This window comes from Takifugu rubripes, chromosome 9 (assembly GCF_901000725.2).
Source record: "Takifugu rubripes chromosome 9, fTakRub1.2, whole genome shotgun sequence".
Lineage (NCBI taxonomy): Eukaryota > Metazoa > Chordata > Actinopteri > Tetraodontiformes > Tetraodontidae > Takifugu > Takifugu rubripes.
Window position 1 is genome coordinate 3909119 of NC_042293.1, and position 27084 is coordinate 3936202.

General features: G+C 41.5%; 4 protein-coding genes across 6 annotated transcripts; 3 read left to right on the forward strand and 1 right to left on the reverse strand.

Moving 5' to 3' along the window:
- Nucleotides 1-8558: 8558 nt before the first annotated feature.
- On the forward strand, nucleotides 8559-15088 carry prmt7 (protein arginine methyltransferase 7). Its single transcript, XM_003967109.3, has 17 exons — nucleotides 8559-8784; nucleotides 10081-10117; nucleotides 10416-10565; nucleotides 11044-11152; nucleotides 11233-11345; nucleotides 11424-11653; nucleotides 11739-11919; nucleotides 11991-12118; nucleotides 12188-12320; nucleotides 12400-12483; nucleotides 12567-12614; nucleotides 12721-12810; nucleotides 12885-13046; nucleotides 13247-13321; nucleotides 13411-13571; nucleotides 13726-13822; nucleotides 13934-15088. The coding sequence occupies exons 1-17, from the start codon at nucleotides 8690-8692 to the stop codon at nucleotides 14090-14092; spliced, it is 2052 nt and encodes a 683-aa protein (XP_003967158.1). The 5' UTR covers nucleotides 8559-8689; the 3' UTR covers nucleotides 14093-15088.
- A 7-nt stretch (nucleotides 15089-15095) lies between these two features.
- Nucleotides 15096-18464, reverse strand: ciapin1 (cytokine induced apoptosis inhibitor 1). 2 transcript variants are annotated; one of them, XM_003967108.3, is made up of 9 exons: nucleotides 18322-18464; nucleotides 17361-17518; nucleotides 17133-17276; nucleotides 16730-16809; nucleotides 16403-16571; nucleotides 16105-16178; nucleotides 15895-16016; nucleotides 15693-15774; nucleotides 15096-15614 (listed from the first exon to the last, which is right to left on the reverse strand). In XM_003967108.3, exons 2-9 carry the CDS (start codon nucleotides 17515-17517, stop codon nucleotides 15504-15506), a joined length of 939 nt encoding a protein of 312 aa, XP_003967157.1. In that variant the 5' UTR covers nucleotide 17518; nucleotides 18322-18464; the 3' UTR covers nucleotides 15096-15503. The 2 variants fall into 2 exon arrangements, with proteins under 2 accessions (XP_003967157.1, XP_011605194.1); XM_011606892.2 differs by having other exon boundaries at nucleotides 16105-16181.
- Nucleotides 18465-18613: 149 nt separating this feature from the next.
- coq9 (coenzyme Q9 homolog (S. cerevisiae)) lies at nucleotides 18614-23459 on the forward strand. Of its 2 annotated transcripts, XM_029841569.1 has the most exons (10): nucleotides 18693-18771; nucleotides 19312-19386; nucleotides 19798-20032; nucleotides 20194-20329; nucleotides 20620-20762; nucleotides 21672-21756; nucleotides 21824-21928; nucleotides 22720-22875; nucleotides 22995-23048; nucleotides 23121-23459. In XM_029841569.1, exons 1-10 carry the CDS (start codon nucleotides 18708-18710, stop codon nucleotides 23154-23156), a joined length of 1089 nt encoding a protein of 362 aa, XP_029697429.1. In that variant the 5' UTR covers nucleotides 18693-18707; the 3' UTR covers nucleotides 23157-23459. The 2 variants fall into 2 exon arrangements, with proteins under 2 accessions (XP_011605193.1, XP_029697429.1); XM_011606891.2 differs by lacking the exon at nucleotides 19312-19386 and having other exon boundaries at nucleotides 18614-18771.
- Nucleotides 23460-23920: 461 nt separating this feature from the next.
- On the forward strand, nucleotides 23921-26613 carry polr2c (RNA polymerase II subunit C). Its single transcript, XM_003967082.3, has 9 exons — nucleotides 23921-24114; nucleotides 24397-24446; nucleotides 24838-24906; nucleotides 24985-25037; nucleotides 25116-25244; nucleotides 25317-25368; nucleotides 25469-25637; nucleotides 25826-25900; nucleotides 26008-26613. The coding sequence occupies exons 1-9, from the start codon at nucleotides 24029-24031 to the stop codon at nucleotides 26150-26152; spliced, it is 828 nt and encodes a 275-aa protein (XP_003967131.1). The 5' UTR covers nucleotides 23921-24028; the 3' UTR covers nucleotides 26153-26613.
- The last annotated feature ends 471 nt before the right edge of the window (nucleotides 26614-27084 follow it).

Consider the following 27084-nt stretch of genomic DNA (forward strand, 5'->3'; position numbering starts at 1 on the left):
TTGAAATGCTAAAGCCTTTCAGATTGGACATTGGACTTTTTGGCCTGCAAACATCATGTTTGGAGGAATCTCGGCACGACCTGCTGGACACCATACCTACAGAAATGCATGGTGGTGTGGGGTGTTTTTACTGGTTGGGATGGAGAGACTGAGATAGATATACTTAGGGACCAAAAGAGAATTCTAGGAAATAGCATGTGAAACAAGGAGGTGAAGGTTTGGGATGCTTTGCTGCAGCAGGAACTGGTCAGCTCACCATAGAATCCATTAATTCAACCATCATCAGAGGAGGATGGACCCTTCGAGCTGACTGGCCCACCACATTGGGAAAATGGGTCAGCAGCACTCAAGGGTCCATCATTAATCACCTTTATTTATGAACTCTCTGGCAGGCAGTCAGAGGAGCAGCACAGACGTGTTTCGACTGGGGCTTCTTCATAGCTGTTAGCGGGGGGGTTGTCTTAACGTTTCCAGCTTACCTTTTGATCAATGGGTAAAGCAAGCTCATTCCCTGTCCTTTCCAGGGATAATTAAAAGTAAGTTTAGACATTGACAATTAATTCAGAAAGGACTTAAAATTCTAATATCCTCCTTTTTTTAAAAGTGTTTTTATGTGTGTTCTACAGTTAATTAATAGTTAAAGGAGGCAAATGCAGAAAAATAAGTTTTCATCTTCCAACAGTTTATGAGGGTCGTGGTCAGCAGTGAAGCCCAGACACTTCTGTCCACAGCTGGGTCCCCCAGCTCCACCAGGGAAATCCCAAATGTTCCCAGGCCAACACATCCTCTACCCCCCCCCCCCCCCCCCCCCCCCTCGCCTCCCCTCCCCTCCCCTCCCCTCCCCTCCCTTCCCCTTATCCTCTCCTCTCCTCTCCTCTCCTCTCCTCTCCTCTCCTCTCCTCTCCTCTCCTCCCCCCTCCCCTCCCCTCCCCTTCCCTTCTCTCCTCTCCTCTCCTCTCCTCTCCTCTCCTCTCCTCTCCTCCCCTACCCCCATCATCTCCATGTCCTGTCATCTTACACAAAGTTTAATATTAAAAAGTGAAACAACAGCAACAAAAAATAAAATATTTTCTGTAAATGGACATGGAAAGTAAAAACTGAGGAACAAGTCTCAACATTTTAATGGAACGTTTAAATAGCAGTTTAAGTGACCTGAAGAGACGCAGCTAAAGTCAATAGTTCCTTGTCATTCAACATTAGTATCTGGCCCAAGGGTCTTAACACTCCATCTGTAACCTGCTATTTAACTTGGAGTTGAACAAAACTCTTTCCAGGTCACCTGGTGTAGGATTTACTCAAGAAGAGAGTCTACATTCTTTAACCATATTTCTTCAAGCATCCACAGCAAACAACTCAACATAATAAGTCTGTATTGTTGTAGCTGGGCTGATAAAGATTCTAGCAACTGTCCAGGATTTGTGCAATGCTGGGTCTTTGACTTGTGTTTCAATCAGACTTTTCTTGCAAAGTAAAATGTGCTTTGAGATGCTTTGGATAATATGGAAGAGATAGGGGTTTGTTTTCTGGCCTAAGGCAGAAGAAGCATTCATTCAGCCTTTGGAAACAAATGGAGATGGAGGTGGGATGACAACAAACCTCTCACTAAAGACAAAGCTTAATTAAAATCAGACCACAACTAAAAGGTCATAGGCAGGGCCTGTGGCTAAGAAGCCTTATCAAGGTCAGAGGGGTGACATTCTTGTGAGCTTAACACTTGTAATCCAAACTCAGCAGTCTCACACCCCAAGGCTGAATAAAACTTAACTGTGCTTTGCTGTGATGCTCAGCAGCTTATATTCTGGTTTGGGCATGAAGAACCTGAAGCTGTGAAATGTTGAGCTAAAAAGAATTTCATCTCAGTAAGATTATATCATCTTGCGACCCCTTGGTCAAATCCTGGTGTCAACAAAAGTATTGTTGCATAAGGAACTTTACCTGCAGGTCATAATCACCTTTACCCACTTCCACTTCATTTTGAGCCCTAAGAGACACAGTTTTGCTCGTTCAAGTTTATATAATATGCCCATTTTTCCAAGTCAATTTCCATTTTATTCTGATGACCTTCCTCTCTCTTTCCCTCTCTTTCCCCGTGGCTCTTTCCCTCTCTCCTTTTTCTCTTTCCGTGTATGTATGTGTATTGACAGAAAAGCTCTCAGAAGACACATAAATGCTGCAGGGCCCACGCTGGAGCCAAATAACAGATGGTTGGTATTGTCAGAAATGGTGAAAAAGAGGGATGGAACAGAGATTTGCTGAAACAGATGGGTGAAGCAAACAGAGCCAGAGAGAGAGAGAGAGAGAGAGAGAGAGTCTTTAACTAGAATCTATTTATAGCAACACTGACTTTAAGGACTATTTAACGTTCCAGAGAGAGATACATGTTGTTACAGTGTTAAGATTCTATCAATGATCTCAAGAATTTTCTTATAGTACGGGGCGACAAACTGAACTTCCATTCATCCTGACACAGCAAAAACACTGACAAAGTCCTGTAAACTAATAAGGATGAATGTATAAGGTGTTTAAGGACTAGTACAATGTGAGAGGCAGGCTGTGAGGACACAGACAGGTTAGACCTGACACTTGAAAAAGGAAATGTGGAAGAGAATGGAGGAAAAAACACAGGAAAGAAAATGGCAAAAAGTTGAGGTGGCTCAAAAGAAGAGATGGAGGATGAGATAAAGAATAGCAGAGAAGAAATGGAAGAACAGTCTCTGTCTTATTGGGTCTGCTTTAGTAAACTGGGTTGGATCTCACCAATCTGATCATCTCAGTTTCTTGACATTAATAACAACATTGAAGTCTATTATAGAGTTCCACAAGGTTCAGTGCCCGGTCCAATTTTATTTATTACATACATGAGCTCTCGTGGGTTATTATCAAACACTATAGAACTCCAGTGTGGAATTCCTGAACCTTTAGTGGAAGAGAGGATCTCTTGTCAGAAGGTTTGTAATGCCGCCATGGCGCTCTTTGATCGTGTACGTTAGAAGAGACAAGAAATGAATCAGCCCATTTCTCTGTTGCCTTCAGGGTTAGACAGTCTGACAGACTCGCAAATGTTGTGAGAATGATTCATCCATACTGACACACACTGGAGGGAGGGAGAGGAAGAGAGAGAGGACAGAGGCAGAGAGAGAGAGGGAGGGAGAGAGAGGACAGAGAGGGAGAGAGAGAGGACAGAGGCAGAGAGAGAGGGAGAGAGAGGATAGAGAGAGGGAGAGAGAGAGGACAGAGGCAGAGAGAGAGGATAGAGAGAGGGAGCGGGACAGAGAGAGAGGGAGAAAGAGAGAGGAAAAGAGAGAGAGGGAGACATCCAGACATCCCATAGCCACCACACTGTGACTCACCCTTGTCATCTGTCTGTAAGGACATGCACACAGACACAGATAGACATGCATACTTGAAACCATGAAACCACACACACACACACACACACACACACACACACACACACACACACACACACGCACACACACACACACACACACACACCCTTGTACTGCTATCTTTCTAAGGGCTTTCAGAGACATAATAAATCTCCTTACCTCAACCCTAACTTTACCCACCCTAAGCTTGACCAAAATCCAATGCTAACCTCAACCTCAAACCAATGTCGCCACCCCCGAACAGTCCTTTGAATTTGTGAGGACCAGCCAAAATGTCCTCCCTTTGCTAATAAAATGCAGATTTTGATAATATGTAAAAAGTAGAAGGACACACATACAAAACAAATACCCCTTTCATATAGAAATGAGCAGGTGAACGTGCACACGGGTAATCCTGCATGAAATCTGCATCTGTGCACATTGACATATGCGACCAGACACGGTTAACGAGGGCTTTATATCGGATGCAGCATCAGTTGAAAATCTCTTGTAGCAAAGTCCACATGTGACTTTGTACCAACATGTTTTTAGATCTAGAACATTTCTACAGTGACACGTCACAACCGAGCACAAAACATAACTTATCCTGGATTCAGCTTGTCCCACTTTTTTTTTTTTTTACATTGCCATTGCAATCTTATTCCTTTTTAAGATGCAGGATTAGTGAGATTTTGAGGTGTGAGCTACTAGTAACCCACAGTTTTTTTTGCTCTTGTTTCCCTTAAAGCTTCATTTAATCCCATACAACCATTATAATGTATAACTCAGTGTTTCAGCAAATGTTTATTCTATAGGGCACAAAACTCATAAAGAACAATAATTAGATGAAATCATCCTGAACAAGATGAATTAACAGGACAGCAAATATAAAGCAAACACTGTTCATGACAGAAACCCTTCAGAAAGCAGTCAGTAGAAACATAATGTGTGTGTGTGTGTGTGTGTGTGTGTGTGTGTGTGTGTGTGTGTGTGTGTGTGTGTGTGTGGGATGGGGGGGTTGCAGGTTTCCTCCCATTGTAACCTTGTTCTCAGGAAAATTATGCTTCTTGGAAGTCACACACCCAATAGAAAACAAAATGGTGTGTGTAGTGTATATCCATGTGTAACCAAAGGATCATAATCTAAACTTTAAATTATAATGATGTGCGTTACCTCACTGTCTTTGTGTGCTGAGTGGCCCCCAGGGCCCCTAGGGCCCCCAGAATCCACTGTAGTATCTGCATGGTGTTAATTACCACTGCTTTGAGTTTCTTCTTCCACTGTTTCTCCTTCCAGAAGGGGATTCATGTGTGATAAATAACAGGGAGTGGGCCAAACTCCATGTCCCATATGACTATAGTGACTATATATGCCTTTTTTCATTCATTCATTTATTCTCCTCTCCTCTCCTCTCCTCTCCTCTCCTCTCCTCTCCTCTCCTCTCCTCTCCTCTCCTCTCCTCTCCTCTCCTCTCCTCTCCTCTCCCTCTCCACATTCTCTGCGTTCAGGTGATGCTGCTTACACAACGGTTGCTTTATTTTGAAATCCAGAGTTTATTACAATTAGGATGGGGGAAAATTTACAATCATGTGAGTCATGTGAAATGGCCAAAAATGACTACTAAAACCATTCTTGTCAGTGTGAAATCTCCAACTCATCTTCTAGCTGAAGAGGGGGATCACTGTGTAACTGAGAATAAATGAATGAATGAAAAAAGGCATATACTGTATAGTCACTATAGTCATGCAGGACATCCATGGACTTCCGCTATTTTAGTTGGCCCACTTCCTGTTATTTATCACTCATGAATCCCCTTTTATTCATCCCTAAAGGGGATGAATAAAGGGGCTCTATTCACAAACTCCACTGAGTTGTTACTACACCAACATGTCAACAAAACATGTCTGCCTGTATCTGACATTTATATTCAGCTTAGTGGGAAACAGGCAGCGGGGTCCAAATGGGGTCCATAGTGTGTCACTGAAGAAGCTAATGTAGCATAAAGGATGCTTGACTAAACCAAAACAACCCCAATAAAACAATGATACGCTGCTCATTTAGGAATGCCTGGTGTCAATCCATGTCCAGTCTTGCAGAGTTGATGCTATTCATGAGCTGTGTGGGGGTTTTATTTAGAACCAATTCCAAAACAGAGCGTGCTGCAATGATGAGGGCGCCGAGCGTTCAGAGGAAGAAAACCATCAGCACGCTGGGACTGGGATATTCTCAGAGGCGCAAGATGAGAAGACAACACAGTTTTTGATCAAAGACAAGGCAGATTATTAAAAACTTTACTCATCGTTCTGTGATCGAGCAATCACAACCTCCAGAAGCTCTGTCTGATTAGAGAATGCACGTTGTGTGTTATTATATGCAAATGCAGGATTTGGGGAGGGTGCTGGAGCCCATCCCAGCTGCATATGGGCGAAGGCAGGGTACACCCATGAATGAGTTGCCAGTTCATCACAGGGTCCTATGTGTGAATTCTTAGGGATTGGTAACTTGCTCAAGGGTGCCCGAGCAATGCTGTGAAGGCCTCCTGGCACCTCTCCATACTACCAGAACACTCATGTTTTACTCTGGGGCTTGAACTGAGAACCCTCTGCTTTTTAGCCCATTCCCTGTCAGACAGATCTACTAACGCCCCTAATAGCAGATTGTTTAACTTAAATAAAACTTTAAATATTATATAAATGAATTTACTTATACTTAGTATGTCACAATAATTCTCAGTTATTTGGATTCCTTTTAGTTATAGATGAGTCTTAACCCAGTTTCCCCCCCAAAATTAAAAGCAATCGTTGTAAATGCAATTTATTTAAATGTAAGGATAACATTAATGAACCTGCTAATTGCTGCAAATATTCTGCCTTTAAAATTGAAAGTTATTGCATTTTTGGATCATTTTACCACTGAAAATCAAACATCCTAGTTTTAGATCTGGAGCTTCGACAGTTCAGTTTGTGCACGATCAAGAACACACTGAATGATAGAGGATGGCCCACACTTGATTTGGACATAAATATAAAGATATAATATCCAAATTACATAGGTACTAATAAAATTTATAACACGTTAACAAATCTTAGTTATCAGAAAAGTATTCAGACACAAGTCGCTAAAGATTCACGGACTTTTCTGTTGTAGGTTAACTGACCTCTTCTGCCATCAAGTGTTAATATTGGTGTACTGCAGATGAGCGGAGACGAATACCTGAAATAAACACGAGTGCAGTCACAATTCACTGACATTTAAGTGACATTCATCTGGATATATAGAACAAAGATGACCTGGTAGAGCTGATTTATTCATCAACATGTAATCAACATGTAATTGATTTGTATATTTTTTAAAAAGCAAGGAAATCTGCATTACAATGAAGCGGTGATCGTCTTTTATAGTTTACTATTTTGCTCAAACCTGGGTAAGAAGAAAATTTGAGTCCACTACTATTTCAATGGCAGAGTAGATATAACATGGAATTATCTTAGTTAAAATAAAAAATAAACTCCCAGATCAGTGTTGTTTTCTCATGAACTAGGAGCTCTTGCCAGAGTTTATGTGCATGAATCTGTTTTCACCTGCAAGTCAAATGTGTAAGTAAATTTTGATTAGTGAGTTTCAATTTGGGCTTAAAAGAAAAATACCCTTATCCTGCTGTTCACAGAGCTACTGCGCTTTTATCAACAGAGGTTGAAAATAAATAAAAGATAAATGTGATTAAGGTTTTCAGGATTTGACGGAGGTGTCTGGTTCTCTCCAGGGTCTCTCTGACCTCTTCCATCAAAACAGTAAAAGTGATTAAAGGCTTGTTATTTTGCCATCACACAACACTGACAAGCACAATGTTGAAGGAATTTACCGGTATGTCCTGACCTTGCATCCTGCCTCCCCGTTGCCATAGCATTTGTACTGTAGCTCTTCAGCCTCTAGGCATGACATCAGTTGCCTCTTAGGGATGTTGGAATACTGAGCTACTGAGAGTCAGATTGGATGATGGGTTTCTAAGATTCCATTGGTCCACCATCCATTTGTAGGGTCGCAGGTGTAGTCGCATCGCAACAGTCCCTTATTCACATCTCATTCTCATCCAACAGTCCCAAATTTTCAGCTTTCATCCACTCGCACCTCAGGTTTGTTCCAGTAGCCCATTTGGACCCTCAACACTGCATCATTATGAGGTTTCAATCATAATCAGAGAGTTCCAGGTTCAAGTCCCAGTGCAGACAAAATATGGAAGGTGTTCTGGTGATAGGGGAAGGTGCACCTTCAGAGCACTGCAGAAGTGCCCTTGAGCAAAGTACCAAATGCTCACATAGGGCCCTGCAATTAACTGCCAACCCATCCGGGGATATATCCTGTCTTTGCCCATATGTGAGGTGGTTAAGAAGACAGATGAATCAGTGCTGTAGTAGCAATAATGGTGTGGATCCAGCACCCATACTGGTAAATATACATTTGGTCCAATAGTTAACATCTTATACATCTGTATCTGTGGGAGACATAGAGGTCACAATAGTGCAGTTAGTGGAGCTGGGAAGGTAGAGTAAATACACTTTGGGTTTATATTTATACACACATGTATATACATGTGGATGTGTATACACCTAACTCTACATATGCATCCAGATATTTGCAGATGTTATACAACAGCACATAACATCAATGATATCCAAATTCAGACAAGAACATTGAACCAAAACACAATCAAAACTTTTGTCATTCATAAATGTGGTACTGCAGCCGCAGTATGTTCATAAGCTGCTTGTGTGTATGTATTTGTAGATATATTTACGATGTGTATTAATGTTAGTGAGGCTACATGTCTGTGTGGCAGCAGGCCACAAGCGACAGTGACACCCTGTAGGACAGGACAGACCTAAAAGCCTGTTCACTGCAACACTGCACTCTTTCACTGTTATTAAAGAATTACTAAACCAGAAAACCCCAGCAAACAGGACGTTCTGCAGTTCCAGCATTTACGGTGAATACAGTAAGACAAATGATGAACTCATTTTCAGTACCTGTTTATTTTTGGACTTTCTTTGGGGCCATGGTTTTGTCTGATAAACAGTGTGGCCATTCATTCGAAATACTTTATAGAAATTCCGTTTGCAGTTTTTGAATAATAAATCGAACGTTGTAATTTTTCCTCTTTTGTTTACTTCCGGTCATGTGATCAGAAGAGGAATGACGTCTCAGGGAAAGATGGCGGCTTCCGTGGAAGCAATGCTGCCTCTGTAACCTGTTGAGGATCAGACTCGTGTAGAATTCTAGTTCGCAATTTCCTTTTCAGTGTGTGTGAAGGGTTGCGTGAAAAGATGAAGACCTTCTGTAGCAGAACCAACCCGACTACAGGAGTCTTGGAGTGGGTGGAACAGTGTGAAGACTATGACTACCATCAGGAGATAGCAAGGTAGATATCGAGCTTAGCATCGCTGTCTTAGTTAAATTGTCTTCTTAGTCCACGTAAAAAACCGAATTGATATCTGCCTCTATTTAGAAGGAAGACCTTGGATTTCTATACAAAAGCCTGATCATTCTCTTATTCGTGATTACATACTCCTCCCTGGTTTGGTGTGCAGCAGGATTCAGTTCTTGGCCCCATCTCGTTCTCTCCATCCACTCCCCATTTTGGCAGTAATTTTGAGACGCAACCTCTTCTTCCATTGCTATGCAGATGATCTTCAAATCTATCTGCCCATGATGTGAATTGCGCCTAAATACACTGGAGTCTCTTTAACTGTGTGATCCAAAACAGTGGCTGTCACAAAACGTTCGCCATTTAAATGAAATCAAATTATATTCCCTCATATTTGGCTCCTCTGATTTGCCGAAAAATGCATTGTTCAATTTTATTTTTTTACAAGTTGTGTGTAAGTTTTCGATAAGGGCTTTCTAAAGTTTGGATATTGCACATTGTAGTGTCTGGATTTCGCTTCCGCTTGTAATAAAGAATTTATTGTATTGTGGCAGATTGAAGAATGACTCCAGACACAAAAGTGGGTTTTTTGAATGAATCACATCCAAAAGTGTGCCACCATATCACGACTTCTGTCCTTTCTGTTAAGACTCTGAGGAGAAAACAGCCCACAATACAAATAAAATATTCATCAGGGATAGTTCTATGTCTATCATATTGCGTTTCTATGGCAACATTGTCAATAGAGAGACCGCGACCACGTCAAAGAGGGACCAACATGACCCAACCTTGTAGAGCCGATACTGTAGTGGAAAAGTGCCTCAACTGGGACCACCCTGTCCTCTATTCTCTGCACTGGTTGCAAGTTCAATCCAGAGTGCACTTTAAGATTTTAACGTCTGTTTTCAAAGCCCTAAATGGAGCGGCTCCCTGTTACCTTTCAGAGCATGCCAAACATTGAAGACACAGCTTCATCAGGCCAAATTCTTTTAAACATGCCAGTGAGGTGAGGCGATCGTGCTGTCACTGTGGAGGAACACTTTAAAAGTATTTTTGCACTTTTGCTTTGATGATGATGAACTGATAATAAACCGATTTCAGCAAAGCTACATTTACTCACCTCATACACACATCACTGAGATCCTGTTATTCATAAAGCTCTTCATTTGCGCTTACACTAATGACTGTCCCTCAGAATGGTTAATATAATCTAGTTTTTAATGATTGACATGTAATTGCATTTAAAAGCCCATCAGTCAGATGGAATGATTAAGTTCTTGTTTCTTCCAGGTCGTCCTATGCAGACATGCTTCATGACCGTGACAGGGTGAGTCTTGGGGAGCAGTAAAGAAAGAAAAGTTCTCAAAGTTTTTGTGTAATTTTGAGAGCTGTGAGAAACACATTATTTTAAATTTTTACTGTTGCATATGGTATTTAATAAGCTGAACATATCTGAGCAAACCCATCAAATTATATGCAAAATTGCAAACTACAATACAGAAAAGTTCAATTCTAATTCAAAAAAATTGAAAGAAAGAACTAATCACTCAAATTTGTACTTCATTAGTTCTTGTCTAACCTAAATATTTGTTCATATCAGAACTGAACATTTTGTTTCTTGTTAGAATCAAAAATACTATGTGGGCATCCGAGCAGCTGTGGCCAGAGTGAAGGCTCGTGGTGAAAAGGTCATCGTCCTGGACATCGGGACGGGGACAGGCCTGCTGTCCATGATGGCCGTGACTGCTGGGGCGGACTTTTGCTATGCTGTGGAGGTACTGATGGACGGCTGTTGAGAGCAGCCTGGACACTGACCCACAACTTCACATTCCAGAGTTTTTATTTTTGTCTTCATTTCTCCTGAAATCCATATGAGGTCTTAATTGGAAATTTTGTTCCCGTAACACAGTAAAATTCCACGCGTAGGAATTTTCAGCAAAAAAACAACCATTAATAGTGCAGGTTTTGCCTCGACTGAAGTTTTTTTTAAACATTTGTGATACAGAGCAGATGCCCCCGTGTGTTTTTACAGATGGGCCAGAAGCCTGGTTTTGGTTTGGATTCCCAAGTATTTTAGATCACTCTTGAACAAAATTCCCTGTTATTGAAATAGAGCTTTATTTTTGCATAGCTTTGTAATTCCTATTCATGGTGCCCGATGAATTATTGTTAGACTGCTCCGTTTATTTTCAAAGGGTGCGTCAACATTTGTCTTGTTGGAAGAGGGCCGCCTGACGTGGTCTGCTTTTCTAGGTTTTTAAACCGATGGCCGAGGCGGCACAGTGCATCGTGAAGAAGAATGGCTTCTCTGGAAAGATCAAGATCATTAATAAACACTCAACGGATGTCACTGTGGGGCCAGGTGAGACACACACATACACACATGGGAAGTGCCTGAACGGTTTATTTCAGCTCATTTTGTCTGTAATTTATTTCTTACAGATGGAGACATGGAAACAAAGGCCAACATTCTGATCACAGAGCTGTTTGACACAGAGCTGATAGGGGAAGGTGCCCTTCCCAGCTATGAACACGCGCACCAAAACCTTGTCCAGGTTTGTCTGTTTGGTTTGATTTGTCAGATTTAATCACATCAGCCGCCCTTTCAGTGACTTCCTCCATCCACCCTTCAGGAGCGTTGTGAGGCAGTCCCCCACCGGGCCACCGTCTACGCCCAGCTGGTGGAATCGGAGCTGCTGTGGAGTTGGGCTCAGCTGCAGCCGGTGGAGGTTGGCGGTGCCCATCTTGTCCCCCCGCCTGACGTGGTCCACTGTGCTGGAGCTCATTCAGTGTGCGACATCCAGCTGAGCCAAGTGTCTCCTCGCAGCTTCACTCCATTAGGTCCTGTCTGCACCATGTTCAGGTTTGACGGTGACAAGCACCATTCGGCCGTTTGCCGTTCTCAAGCATCTTTCTGATTTGCTTTCCTCTCTACTCTTCACTCTCAGTGTGGATTTCAGCAAACTGGTGAGCAGCTCTTTTCAGTCCCATTCTTCCCAGTTTGTGGCCCAGTCTGACGGGCAGGCACAGGTTGTCCTGTCATGGTGGGACCTGGAGATGGATCCCGGCGGGAGCATTGTGTGCACCATGGCTCCCAGCTGGACATACACAGTACCAGAGAAGGCCCCGGTGAGACAGAGAATACAGTGGAAAATGCGGTGTCAGCGAATCCTCCTGCTGATAACCAGTGTGTGTTTCAGTGGCGGGACCATTGGATGCAGAGTGTGTACTTCCTGCCAGAGGAGAGCAGGGTGGCTGAAGGAGAGCAGCTGAGTTTGACCGTCTGTCACGATGACTACAGTCTGTGGTACAGCCTGCAGACTCACAGGTAACTCCTCGGCAACAGGAGGTGTGTTTTTGGCTAATTTCAGCAACTAAGTATTGTTGATTATGTCAGGCAACAGAAGCCCCGCCCTCTTCCTTCTCGGCCATGTTGTACCTGCCAGGCTCACTTGGTTTGGAATCGACCGCGCTTTGGCGAACTCAACGACCAGCGGCGTACAGACAGCTATGTCCGCGCTCTGCGCAGTGTAAGCAATTGCTATCAGAAACAAATGCGTCTGCTGAATAAAGGAAAGGTCGGGCACCGATCAGCTTCTTTCACTTTAGGTTCTCAAGGAGGACAGCGTGTGTCTCAGCATCAGCGACGGGAGTCTGCTTCCTGTTTTCGCTCACATGCTTGGATCCAGAAAGGTACCTTTGCTCACTGAGACAGACTTTTAAAAATCCCAAAAAGCTCATTGAATTAGCTTTTTATTCTCTGGGCCTCTGTTTAGGTCTACAGTTTGGAACACTCTAGAATGTCCAGACAAGTTATTGAACAGGTAAGAAGCTTTTTTAACAAAACCGTCTCACCTATGGTTGCTTTTCCAGCTTTTGCTGTAATTTTGTTGGCTAAGGTGTTTTGATTTGTAACCTTGTCGTCTGCAGTTGTTGGAGGCCAACTCGATGAAAGGAGCTGTGGAAATGCTGGGCCTCCGGCCTGAACAGTTAACCACCAATGATTTTGGAGAGCAACAGGTAGGGTTAGGGTGGGGGGTGGGGCGCAGTTTATAACATGAGCGGCTGTATTGAGGGTGAAGTGTTTCCCCCAGATCTCAGTCCTGATTGGTGAACCGTACTTCAGCACCAGCCTCTTGCCCTGGCACTCTCTGTTCTTCTGGTACTGTCGGACAGCACTGGCAAGCCTTCTTCAGCCCAATGCTACCATCATGCCCTGCTCTGCCACCCTGCACATGGTGGCTGTAGAGTTTAAGGTGAGCCTGTAGGAATTAATCAAAAGAAAACTGAATCCGTTTGGATTTCTTTACAGCCTGCTGTCTCATGATCAGTTACCCATATTCGCTCCTCTCCTCCATGTTGTAGGAAATTGAATCCTGGTTGAAAGAGATACATCAGATTGAACACATGTTAAAATCCTGCTCTTTGTCTTTCTTGTTACTTTCTTCTTGATAAGGATTTGTGGCGGATACGAGCGCCATGTGGAACATGTGAAGGATTTGATGTTACCCCCATGGATGAAATGGTCCAGGTGAATTCTTTTCAGTCAGTTTCAAGTGTGGACCTGCTCTGCATGTAGTTTCTCTTTCTTTAGTTAACTCGCCACGTTTGTGTGCTCAGCGCTCTCTGGATTTCTGCGAGTCCCACGAGGCAGAGCCCCACCCCCTGTGGGAATACCCGTGCCGTGCTCTGACGCCATCCACAGCCATCATGACCTTCGACTTCACACAACAGCTACCTCAGGAGCCAATCAGCATTCAGGGATCGCTGCCTTTCACAAGGTCATTATTTTCTTCTTTGTTTTAACATTACCAGTTTAATCATTGGCTTATAGTTTATATGTGTGTTATAATTCAATAATTTCTTAAAGCGTGTTTAATTTTAACAACTCTCTGTGACTTTGTGTAGAAAACAACCTCAATGTGTCTGTTTCAGATCGGGCTGCTGCCACGGCGTTGCATTGTGGATGGAATATCATCTAACGGATGACATCACTGTCAGCACCGGTCTGATCAGACCAGTCAGTGAGCAGGTATCAAACATCTTCATTGGCTCTAGTCTTAGATCTGCAGCTGAGTCACTTATCTTATCTACCAAATGATGTTCTGATCAATGGTGTGTGTGTGTGTGTGTGTGTTTACAGGGTGAATGTGAGTGGACTCGACACAGGAAGCAGGGAGTTTATTTTCTCAGGACACCATGGGAGAGATCAGGCGAGGATGGAGCCGTGGTGTCTTACAGCTTTACATTTGAACCCGGTTTGGGAGACATTAAAATGAACGTAAGTGTTGAGTCACTGTGATGCAGAGTGTTCAATTCAATTAGAACCTCGTTTTTATCAGTTACTATTAAACCCTAAAATATGCTGTGGATATGTGAGCACCGGAAGAGGTCAAATATATATAAGATGTTGGGAAATTTGTGTTTCAAAACTTTGGTATATTATAGTAACGGTCCAACGTTCCCAAAATTCCTCTGTTTTCTATGATGTCATTACAGGAACACACACCAATGTGCCACTCAAAATAAACATGACATTTGGTTCTGGAATGAATGCACATTGCAGTGTATGAATGTGTTTAGCATCAGTTAACTCAGTTCAGGTGGTTTCTGACAGTCATTATCAGTCCGTGTCTGGATAGTTTAACATTTTTCAGGACAAAGGAGATCTAAACAAACTCCATCTGTTTGACTTGGTGTCAGTGACCCAGCAGCATATCAGACAGAGACCAGCACTTCCTTTAATGATGGCTCTTGACACAGTAAACTGGGTCATATTTTTGCAAAGTCATCGTAGATTTATAACTGAACTTTGCAACCAACAATATGCGTTCCATTCATGACATCGCAGAATGCAGAGTAATTTGCAGTACTGGAACTCATGTATAATCTTATGCATGATCTTACGAAGCATACCCCTTAATTTAGATTTGAGTGTCTGCGGATGTTGTGGAGTTAATGACAGAACATGTTCTTAAAGGGAGGTATTCTGCATTTTGGATACGACCGTTGTATTAATACCCTTCGCCATTTCTTGAGTTATAGCTATGCCACACTCCAAAATACTTTAATCAGTAAAGCCTTCATTACTACACATTAACAACCGAGAAAGTATTCAGCAGTTCAGCTCTGCTCTTTAAGTGCTTTGTGATTTTTTTATTTATTTTTTTTTTGGGGGGGGTGGTCTTTTCGAGGATGAACACATTTCTGTGTATTTCTTTACATCATCCTCAACATTCATTTTAGTTTGTTTTTATTCATGACGCATCACACCGAAATAAAAAAAAACATGACTCTCTTCAGTGTGGTTTTAGTTTTTTTTACTCTGAACCCTTTAAAGGCAGCGGACCTCTTATTCCAAACTTTTACACCTACAAACAATCATACCCTAAACACAGAAATGATCCAGTGTGTATGTTGTAACTTAGATCATGCTTGTGAGGACTAGCATCAGACTACAATGTTGATTGAACATTTATTTTCATTGCAGTTAGTACTTTTTGGAAACTTTGGGAATTTCTCTCAATCTTTTGCATAATCAACCACAGCCTGTGCGTTCACTTCCTTCACATCTTACCGTTGCTAAGCTACACTGAATTGATCCCCATTGTTTCTGCATAGACACCACTGAAAATGCAGGTTCAGAAAGAATTGTTTCTTAGCAGGAATGTAATATTCTAAACCATGAGAAGTCTCGTGTAAAATCCAGTCTTTTAAGCATCTGTCAGCGTCGTCTTGTCCAGCAGAATCTTCTCTCCAGGTTTGAATGCTGGCATTCCTAAATACGGACAGCTGGCACATCGGAAAGCATCGCCAAGGTAACACTGCCACAACATTAGGAGAAAAAAAACAATAAGCAAACCTTGTCTGTTGACAGAACACTAGCTGGTGATTACGCTTACACTTCCACAGGCAGATTTAGGGAGATTAGTCTTTTCTTTTCCTTTACTCTCCTCCTCCAACTCGTCAGCAAGACCACACGTGCTACACAAACAAATAACGTCTCATCTTTAAAAGTGCAAGAGAATTCCATTCAGAAGCTGACACCTTGTTACATTCCCCCCAAAAAACAGGTTTGAAATCTGTGGTGCGCTGTGAGCTCACCAGTTTTTGCAGGCTTTCTTCTTCTTGCCGGCTCCCTCTCCACAGGTGGGGACTGTGAGAGAACTGGGGTCAGGCTTCTTGAAATCCTCTTCATCCAGAAGAGCATCCGAGTCCACCAGATCCTGCAAAGAGACGGGAAACAAAGAGCCTCAGTCAACACAGCATAATAGACTGCAGTTACACTAGCACCCCAACATTACCACAACTCACCAAATCATCGTCATTCATGTCATTGGCAGAAAGCATCCACATCTTCACCGTGTTGGGGTCCAGAGCAGGTTTCTCTGCTGACATGACAGATGTTACCAGGTGTAAGCATCACCCAAACCAGAAGATACAACAGCTGCTATATAATGTGTTTAATATTTCATTTGTAAAATGACTATGCATAAAAGGAAAATGCTGGATATTTGCTGTGGTTTGTGTAATGGGTGAAAAACCTCTCGTTCTGGTTTAAACCACTCACTAAAATGCACTCTGTAATAAAAAACGAGGAGTTTGTACGAACCTGGCTTTGGTGTCTTGCTTCCAAATGAAAGTTTAATCTGACTGGATGATCCCACCTCAAAGTTTGGTTTGAAGGCAGATATACGGATTCGACACAGTGTGTTTCCTTGGTAACCAGTGGCTGTTCGGTAGGCACTCAATGCCTCTGGACTCAGTTCAGCTTTACTGATCTGGATTAAAAAGAGGACAAAGCATCAGTTGGCCATCAGATAGATTTCTTATACTATCATATTTGAAAAGAGTTGAATATTTATCCCAAAGCTTAACATGAGCTCTTTTGATGGCAGTAAACTAACCACAGGTAACGGATAGAAACCAGTTCACTTACCTCAGCCACTGATGTGAAACCTGACAACTTGAGAGTGGAAATCAGGTTTGCAGATGTCCTCACACTCTGTACCTCAGCTCCTGCCAGATAGGAACAAGCAGGTCAAACATAAACAGTTCCTTCTACACCATAACTCCTTCCAATGAGGCATTACATTTGGGTAAAAAGGAAATAGCTCACCCAATTAAAATACATGACTTTTTAAATTCTGTTTTGTTGTGTATCACTGTTTCTACAAATTACCGGAAATGGTTAGCATTCCATTTAAAACATCTTTACAAATACTGGAACAATTTCTGTTTCCCCAAGAACACACATTTATAAACAGGCTTCCATTGTGACTGAGTTTTAGACCCAGCAGTTGGTAACTTTGAATGTCCTTGTACACTTAAATTGCTCCCACCTGTTACTGCCTCGTCCAGAATCAGCTTTCCACCAGGTTTAAGGATTCTGGCTAACTCTGCTAAGGTCTCTGAACTGTGGACAGTGGAACTGTCGGCCAGAACACACGAGACCACACAGTCAAAGGTGGATGCTAAGTGGGAGGCTGAGGGGAAAAGATCATATTTGAACACACAAATATTTCTAAGAATACCTTGGTAATATCCAAAATAAGTGAAGCATCACTCACAGAGCAACAATCTCTCCACGTTCTCGACTGAAACTTTGCCATCTGAACCAACAATGGTGCCCAGTTCCTCTGCTAACTGTTTCAGGGTGGTTGGTGTTGATGGCTGATCCCAAACAAAGAGCACATTTTCTCCTGCTTTGATGCCAAAGTCTGCCATGCTACATACAGAAAATAATAAGAATAAAAATGTAAATATTCTCAGAAAGATTCATGTTTTAAAAAAACAAACCAACAGGAAAGATGCGTTCAAAAGAGTGGGAATTCTCTCCTTTGGTACAAAAAATGAATCTCTCTTCGTTTATATATTTAATACAATGAACACATATCATAAAACAAAATTAACAAATCGAACATTGAACATTCTGCTGACTGTTAACCGAAGTGATTTATTAAAAGTAATAAAATGTGAGTTAAAAAAAAAAAGTTACACACGTGGGGTGAAGGAAGTAAACGTCTCAAACAGGAGAAAATTTAAACTGGCGTACAAGTGGTGGGGATATAAATAAAATGTACAGTTAGATCTCGTTAATACTATATATATAATATAATGCTTTATTAGAAATCCCTAATTACGGTAAACGACAAATCGCATACATGACGTTAATTTTATTATATAAAGTAAACAAAGACGTCTGGAAGCTTCTTGTCCTTCTGCTTGACGTCCTTTCTCTCCTAGCTCTGTTATGGGGTCAGGATATGTGGGTTTTATCATTTATTAAGACGTTGCTGTACAAATTTCGAGGCAATTGTCACCAGTGTTGTTTGTTAACGGTGAAATCATGTTTCGTAAAACGGTATGACAGAGCAAACCAATGCTTCTCATGATCCCAGGCATGACTTTAAGACCAGAAAACTGGGACACACGGCAAACCGCGAATATAAATATACTCACGCGTTTTATTTTATATGTTTGTATAATAATATGGGGTGAAAAGGAAAATCAGATAAGAACGCAGTTTACCTGCAGTCTCGTCTCCAGCGGAAGTTGCAAGAACCTACAAAAGAAATGCAATTTCCTGTCTTGATTTTCAAAATAAAATCACGATGTGACGTAGTTTAAACAATCAATAAAGCAACAGGATAATAGATTAATAGTGGTTAATATTTGACTATACGCCTCTGCAATAGGAAGACCACTATCATTTTTATTCATTTGCAAAGACTGATAAACAACCAAATTAAAACCACTATTAATCCACTTTTTTTTCTCTGAAACTTCCGTCTAACAAGTTTTAAGTGTTTCGTGTTGAACGGATGCGTCATTGTTTTTCAATTTGAACTTGATTATTTAACGACCGTGTCGCGTTAAATTGACGCGAGTAAAAGCTTCCAGTGCACCAGCTGAACATGGCGGCGCTGCTGAGAGGTCTCCGCGCTGGAAGGGCACTTCGGAGGCTGGGTGCTGGCAGCGGTGAGACGGCGCTCCTGTGTTGTTGTTGTTGATGTTGTTGTTGTCGTTGTCGTCACAACGGGATTGTATTCTCACAGCATGCGGTAGTTCGCATTTCTGTGACGTGACGTTTTGTTTTTGGCTTTCTCCTCCAAAGTCACTTGTCTTATAAGGTGATCGAGAAGGAGTTAAAGAGCCGTCAAATAACGTCCCTTTATGGCGTTTGTTGGTTGAGTTGATGCCTCGTTCTGTTTGCATTTCTTCGCATGCACATTTCTGTAGCTGTGCAGCGTTTTCATGCAGGCTGTCAGACCAAACGTCCACAGAAATGTCATGAATTTAGCCAGATAGTTGACGTCGGAATAAATGGACGTAATGACTTCTGCATAATCGAACCCTACTTGAAATTTTACTCTCACGTTATCTCCTATTACATTGCTGAGCTTTGGCATTTACATGTTCTTGACGGTAAATTTATAATCAGATTTGATGTCAGAAATTACCATGAAGTTGCAAGAAATAACTGGAACTATCTAATTTTATATATCATATCATTGTCAGGCACCAACCACGTCTCTGCTCACCAGACTAAAATAATGGCTCAAACTGCACATTTATCAACTTTATACATGGAAGGTGATAATATTGGCCTGTTTTAATGCCACTGTTGTCAAATGCATGCCAGTTAAATCTTGTTTAACCTTGTTTAAACCCTTCACCCTATGTTTAAGGGCCAGAGCAGCAGCCAGGTAAAAGGTGAAACTAGTTTCTGACATGGACCAAACCAAACTTCTTCAAAGATGCACAAGTTAAAAGTAGATTTCCACAACCTGAAGCTTAATACCTGAAATGAATTCTCCATCCAACTAATGTAGTGAAAACTGCCTTTAGAGAGATGAATAGGGTATTTGCATTAGTAGCTGTGTGATGTCTCACTACAGGTTAGTTAGTTGGTTCCAGTGCTGTTGGCAGTGAACATCCCTGCCGTGACAAGTTTGATTTGAGTGAACTCTATCCAGGAGTATTCCCAATCATTTCCTTTTGCAGTGGCAGCGGCCCCGACACCAACAGTCCCTCATAACATCTGCCTGCGCCAAGGTTTGCACTGTACCACTGCAAGGCTCCAGGATGGATCCAAATCTGACGCCTCTTCATCCACCTCGTCCTCCAGCTACAGTGAACACTACCAGGCTCACTCTGCAAAACACGACGCTGCTGCAGCCTCGCAGGACGACTCCATGTCTTACACGGCTGCTGAGGAAGCTTCCAGACCCAACACCAGGTTGGTCAAGGAAAAGTAGCTGGTTGTGGTGACAACAACGCTGCACAGCATCAACCTGCAAGTTTAACAGATAATTAGTTGAGGAAAATATATTGGTGTGAGTACAAACGTTGGCAAATACGCATTATCAGTTTATCAATGTTTGTATGTATGTGACTAAGTTACCAGGACCAGGATGGAGAGCAGGATGAGGAGTATGAAACGGAGGAGCAGCTTCAGGCTCGTATCCTGAATGCTGCCCTGGAGTTCGTCCCCTTGCACGGCTGGTCAGCCGAAGCTATTGCCGCTGGTGCCGAGGTGAGACGCGAACCAAAAGACGGTCAAAGTTTCTTCGCAGCGATGCAACTCATTTCAATTCATTTTACATTGTGTTTATGATAATTTGCTGTATATTTTGTGTTTATTATAGTTTTAATCCTTTACTAGTCATAATGAAAATGGTTTTGAAAGGCTACATGTGATGAGTTACTTAAAGAGGGCAGACTGAAGGGGAAAAGACACAGAATTTGACGTCCCCCTCAGTTAAGATGCAACAGAGAATTGATAATTTCATGACTTGGTTTATGTGGCATTGTTTGTTGGTACAGACGTTGGGCCTGTCTTCTGCTTCCTCTGGTATGTTCTCTAATGGAGCTGGTGACCTGGTCCTCCACTTCATTACTCAGTGCAACTCAAAGCTGACAGAGATCCTGGCCGAACAGCACAAGCAGATCCAACTGGGCCAGACTGAGTGTGTATTCATGCACGCCAAACTCACACGCACCACACAATTCATTTCACAACATTAGCACAAGTTTCCACTTTTTGTTTGCATCGCGTCACGGGGGGCAAAAGGTCTATTTATATAGAGTGGCGAGAAAAAGAATGTCACCCATTACTTTTTGACTGTGATCCGATCATCCAAGTCAAGGGCCTAAACTAATACCACACAAAATTATGAACTTTAATGCCTTCTTTGAACAAATTCATTAACCTCATGCAGCAGTATGGCTGATGTTTTCACCATGATTTGCAGTGCCCTTTTTACACCAGATGTAATGCTGCTGGTTCACTGTCTTCTCTCACAGGCTTTTGGTCGTAGCACTGTTATTTTTAGTATGCAGCAGCTTCCTTCGTGGTGTCCATAGAGCCAGTTAGAGTTGTGCCTCCAAGTCTTTGGCTGTCACTTGGTTGTTTATGATTGATGAGCCTCAGTTGTGGTTTTGCCTCTGTGGCCACCTCTTGGTGGAGTAACAACACTCCCAAAATGTCTCCATTTGTGGCTCATTTGTCTGTAGGGTGAAGTTCTAATTTCTTTGAGATCCCTTTGTAACTGTTTCCAGCTTTATTTATCTGCAGATTTTTAAGGTCATTAACTCAAGAATTTGCTAGTTTTTTCTAGTAGCAGCCTGTTTTTATTGTTATTCTTAATAAGACATGAAAGATAAATTTTAGGTATATTTATTATTTTAAGCACACGTTTGAGGCTTGGATGAGTCGGATCACAATTTATGACAGGAAAAACTTGAAAATTCAAACAAATTTCATATAGTTTTACTCGCTACTGTATACCCAACATTGTCAAAGTTGTTGCATTCATGCGACACCCTCATAACCGCTTCCAGTAGATTAAAAGTAACTCACTAAAATTGTATTGCAGACCAAAGAAGACTGCAGACTTTCTAAGAGATGCTGTAGAGACCAGGCTGCGGATGTACATCCCCTACATTGAATCATGGCCGCAGGTAAGATCAGAGCAAACGACGATAGACAGGTGTTTTTTTTTACTGACGTGTGTGTTTGTGTGTGTAGGCAATGAGCATTCTGCTCCTTCCTCACAACATCCCTGACAGCCTGAAGCACCTCTCCAACCTGGTGGATGATATTTGGTATTATGCTGGAGACCGATCCACAGACGTGAGTGGATCTTATCACCCGCAATCCCTGTGTTCATCTGATCATACCTTCCTCTCCCCTTTTCATCATCATCCGCACAATATCAGGCCCGTCTCTTCCCAGGTTACCGCCCCACGACCCCTAACACATGAGGCTTGTTTGCTTATTATAACGACCTAAAGCCTTTCAGGTCTCAGGTCTTTTGGATTCTAAATAGCTACAGTTTAATCTAGAAGAATCTTTCTGAGAAATGAAAATGATCCTAGGATGTGGCATAAGTGCTGCCCACTGCTCCTGCTCCTGCTCCTGCTCCTGCGCCTGGCTTATGTGTGTGTGTGTGTGTGTGTGTGTGTGTGTGTGTGTGTTCCCCACTGGTGTTAAAGGGTGCATTGAACCGTGAGGTAGATTCACTATCACTAACCAGTATGTGCAGGTATTTCAGTTTCTTCTTTCTTTTCTTCTATTATATGCCACATCTATATGGTTGTCAAATAATCATGCAGTTTAACCTTGAAATAATTGCCACATTTTAGTCATCATGCCCATTTTTATTTGTAAGGAGGATAAAATGATCGATACAAAAAAATCCGCAGGCTTCCTGGGCCTAAACGCGGATAAAACCTCAATTAAAAAGATGTTGAATTGTATGACATTTGTTTCTCTTTTGATTCAAACTTAATACAAATAATTCCAAAAGGACTTTGTCCTAGTTGTGTTGTTTTTATTACCGTTGTGTACGCGTTGGCTGTTGCTGTCTGCTTTGCTGTGCATTGGCCTGCCTCTTTCAGAAACTAAAGGTCTTTCTTTTGCAGATGAACTGGTACACTAAACGTGCAGCACTGACTGGCATCTATAACACCACTGAGCTAGTGATGCTTCAGGATTCTTCTCCAGACTTCCAGGACACCTGGAACTTCCTTGACAACCGTATTCAGGATGTGGTCAACATGGCTACAACTGCTAAGCAGGTAATAAGCACTACTGAATAATATTAAAATTACAGAACAAGTCGATTCATAGGTATTCCCCATTATAGGTTACTCATTTAACATCACCTAATTCAGGTTTTGATTTCTTTGATCTGTAGGCGCAATCGACTGGTGAAGCAGTGGTCCAGGGGCTCATGGGAGCTGCCGTTACAGTAAGTCTTGTTTTGATATTCACCTACTCGGTACACCTCTAAATGTTTTAATGATCGCTTTGTGTTTTACAGCTGAAAAACCTCACAGGAATGAACCAGAGACGATGATTTAAAAAAGAAAAAGAAAAATGACTCACTTGTGGTGATTCTAACAGTGTGGCTTCTCACGTGATCAGAGTTAGCTTTTTGCTCTTTTATTCAATGTATGAGGCTGAAAATATTGACTTCTGGGTTTTAACTGGCACGAGAAATCAAAGGTTTAAGGTATGTGAGTTCTCCTGCATGAACAGAAGCCCTGTTTTCACAGTCGAAGATTGAAGTCTCTTGCGTAGATCAAAACTCTCCTTAGGACATTTATGAGTATTAGTATTTTTGTTGTTAAAATCCAATAAAGTAGTGAACTATTCTGAATGTGTATTGCTTTATTTCCACATGCATAAAGTGCTTTATTGGGATTTCATTGTGACAGCCAACATGTATTACAAAATAATTCTAATTTGATTGACCTTTTCAAGAAATGTTGAAAATGGATGAATATTATGGTGATGCTCCAGATTCCAGAGACATTTCCAAGCATCCAATCATCATTGCTCATAATACAACCTACGTTATGTAACCTTGTAATACTGCTTCCTATCTACACAATACTGTACTATACTATGTATGTCAGTAGCATGTGCGAGGTCTGCACTCGCCAAATGCTTTGTTTCTAGTTTATACTGTTTGTGACCCATATTTATTTTTAAAGTGAAGCGGTGGGTGCTCTTACTTTGAAATCTTCTTCCCCCAATTACCTGACCCGGATGTAAAAATAAGTCCCGCCTCTATTATCTAAAAGACCAATCAGTAATCGAGCTGGTATATTCTGACCAATCAGTGAAGGGTATATACTTCCGGAGAGGCCTTCACGCCGATGCAGCTATTACGAGAAAGTGGGGACTAGGTCACGGCGTTTAATTTGGAATTATTAATCTATAATCATGCCGTATGCTAACCAGCCGACAGTGAAGATCACAGAATTGACAGACGAAAATGTCAAATTTGTAATCGAAAACACGGATTTGGCGTAAGTAGTAATCTTAGTGACCATTGTGTGTGTGTGTGTGTGTGATCCATTATTTTCAAAACAAGTATGTATGAGACCTTCGTTAAAAGCAGCGCTTTTGATATTGCTTATTAGTTCATTTTTCTGCAGAAGCATATATCAATAGCTAATTTTCTTCCAAATCTATTAAGTATCTGCTCATAATTTAACACATCAATACAGAGGTTCTTTGTAAATCGAGTGTTAGTCGTCAATTGGGTGCAATGTTTGGCATATTTTTCATCAATTATTTTTCTCTTTCAGGGTTGCAAACTCTATCCGACGCGTCTTTATGTCAGAAGTTCCCACAATAGGTACAGTTATATTTTCTTTAATGTAACTCTTGTGTGTTGGAGCATCCTAACTAACTTTTTACACTTCTTCTGCAGCAAAAAGGGCACATTCTGTATTGCAATCTTCCTGGCACATTTCCCTCCATCATACACCTTTACATTAATATAAACCTCTATTATTCCCAGATTTGAGGATAAAATAACATTATGTCATCAATAAACGGTGTACTAGTTTGAGAGCCATTCAGTAACAAATGCATATTATTTACAAAATGTGTTCTGACAGTGCAGTGAAATACAGTATTAAGATGCTGCATAGCTATCTTTGCAATTCTAGAATGAAGGGAAATTAACTAATCCTATGAAGCAAAAACTGAAAGCTTAACTGAGATGTGCCTTAATGTGTTTGCAGCCATTGACTGGATCCAGATTGATGCCAATTCATCAGTCCTGCATGATGAATTTGTTGCACACAGAGTTGGTATGTATGTCAGAGTGTGCTGTATCATTGCATTTTTATAATTTTATTCATTGCTCAAGGCTTTTTCTCCTTTTTCAGGTCTCATACCACTCACCAGCGATGACATTGTAGACAAACTGCAGTATTCGCGGGTAAGTGTCAGTTGTTGGTAAGTGATCCACTGCAACCATTAAGTAACACTCACTTGCTTCTCTGTGATCCAACCACAGGACTGTACCTGCGATGACTTTTGTTCTGAGTGCTCTGTTGAGTTGACACTGGATGTTCGGTGCACAGAAGACCAGACACGCCATGTCACTTCACGTGACCTTTTGTCCAATAACCCCCGAGTGATCCCGGTGAGTCTCATCTGTTTTATTGGATCAGTAATGATGATTGGAAGCAGTAGGTAATTTTTCTGGGCATTTCAGGTGACGTCCAGGAGTCGGGACAATGACCCCAATGACTATGTTGAGCAGGATGGTGAGTATAAAGCTCGTTTCAGGACAGTTTTTTCTTCAAGTCATCTTTACGTTAGCTTGAATCCCAATTTTTAAACATCTTTGTTGACTCCACAATACAGACATTTTGGTTGTGAAGCTTCGTAAAGGTCAGGAACTGCGGCTTCGCGCATACGCTAAGAAAGGTTTTGGGAAGGAACATGCCAAGTGGAACCCAACAGCCGGGGTGTCCTTTGAGTACGACCCAGATAATGCTCTGAGGCACACGGTGTACCCACGACCCGAGGAGTGGTACGTTTGTATTGCAATATTGCTCACTGTAATGAAGAGTAGAGTACAGAGTAGCTCAAATAATTTAAATATTTCTTGTTCTTTACTCTTAAGTGTCAATAATCAGCCCATTGATAAATGGCAAAAGAAAAGGCACATAAATATGCATCATGTTGTTTTCCTGACTGAATTATCTCTGTGGACCACAGGCCAAAGAGCGAATACTCAGAGATTGAAGAGGATGAGGTTCAGGCCCCCTTCGACCCCCACGGAAAGCCGGAAAAGTAAGAAATTAAATCATGTCATAAGAAGTGCACATGCTTGTGGAGAATTTGTTAGAAGGAAAGCATCTGTGACATGATTTAACACATCCAAAATTTTCCCACCACAGGTTTTTTTATAACGTGGAATCATGTGGCTCTCTACGGCCAGAGAACATTGTCATGTCGGCACTGGCTGTCCTCAAGAAAAAACTGAGTGACCTGCAGACCCAACTGAGCCATGAGATCCAGAGTGATGTGCTCACCATCAACTGAGGGTCCCACTTTATAGTACAGGGCCATCAAATGAATGCATCATTCTCAGAAACTGAGCTCGGATGTCAAAGATCCTATTTCAGGCTGTCTGTGATTAGCGTTTTTTTATTTGAAATCACCAGTGACTTGTATTTTGAAGCCCATCATATACAGATTAGGACCCCTTTTTTGGAAACTATGTGTAAGTTACCCAACAGCTAAGTCAGATGTGGGTTTGTTTGTCACAAGTATAGCAAAATGTTGAGCCGATATTTTGATATGTATTAAATAAATCATTTTGAAGAATTGTGCCTTTTCTATCGCAGTATGTATTGTATATTGTAACTACAGTAGACTTTATGAAATGTAGAAAATGGAAAACCCCACCTACAGTAGATGGCAAACATCTGTATAACCATTGTAATCCAAACACATTGTTAAATTGGTGTACTTGGATTATTAAAATTCAAACATGGAATCATTGTCCAAGGGAACAAAGGGTATTTTTTTAGCTGGTTAAGTAGCAATTGTCTTTTTCTATGGATCAGTGGTACAAAAAAATGCTGCTATTAATACTGTCAATAGAGATGAAGCATAATTTATGAGATTTTTTTTAATTATGGCCTTAAAGTAAGTTGCTAAAACTGGCTGGAAGGGAGAAATGATTTTTACAGCAGATTCTGATCACCAGCAATTTTTGTGCAACTTATTTATTCAGCAGGGATTGGCGAACTTATCATATATGAATATATCCTCCCACTGAGAATAATAGCCTCACATTGGTCCATTTGATCCAACTTTACCACTTTCAAATTGACATTATCCTGTAGTATTTAAGATAGTTTATTGACATGATTATGGAAGGATCAGAGAATTTAATTGAGGGAGAAATTGTTTTAAACAATGACAGTATGTCTTTCTGATGGATGCCTACATAACAACTTTAGAAAGTG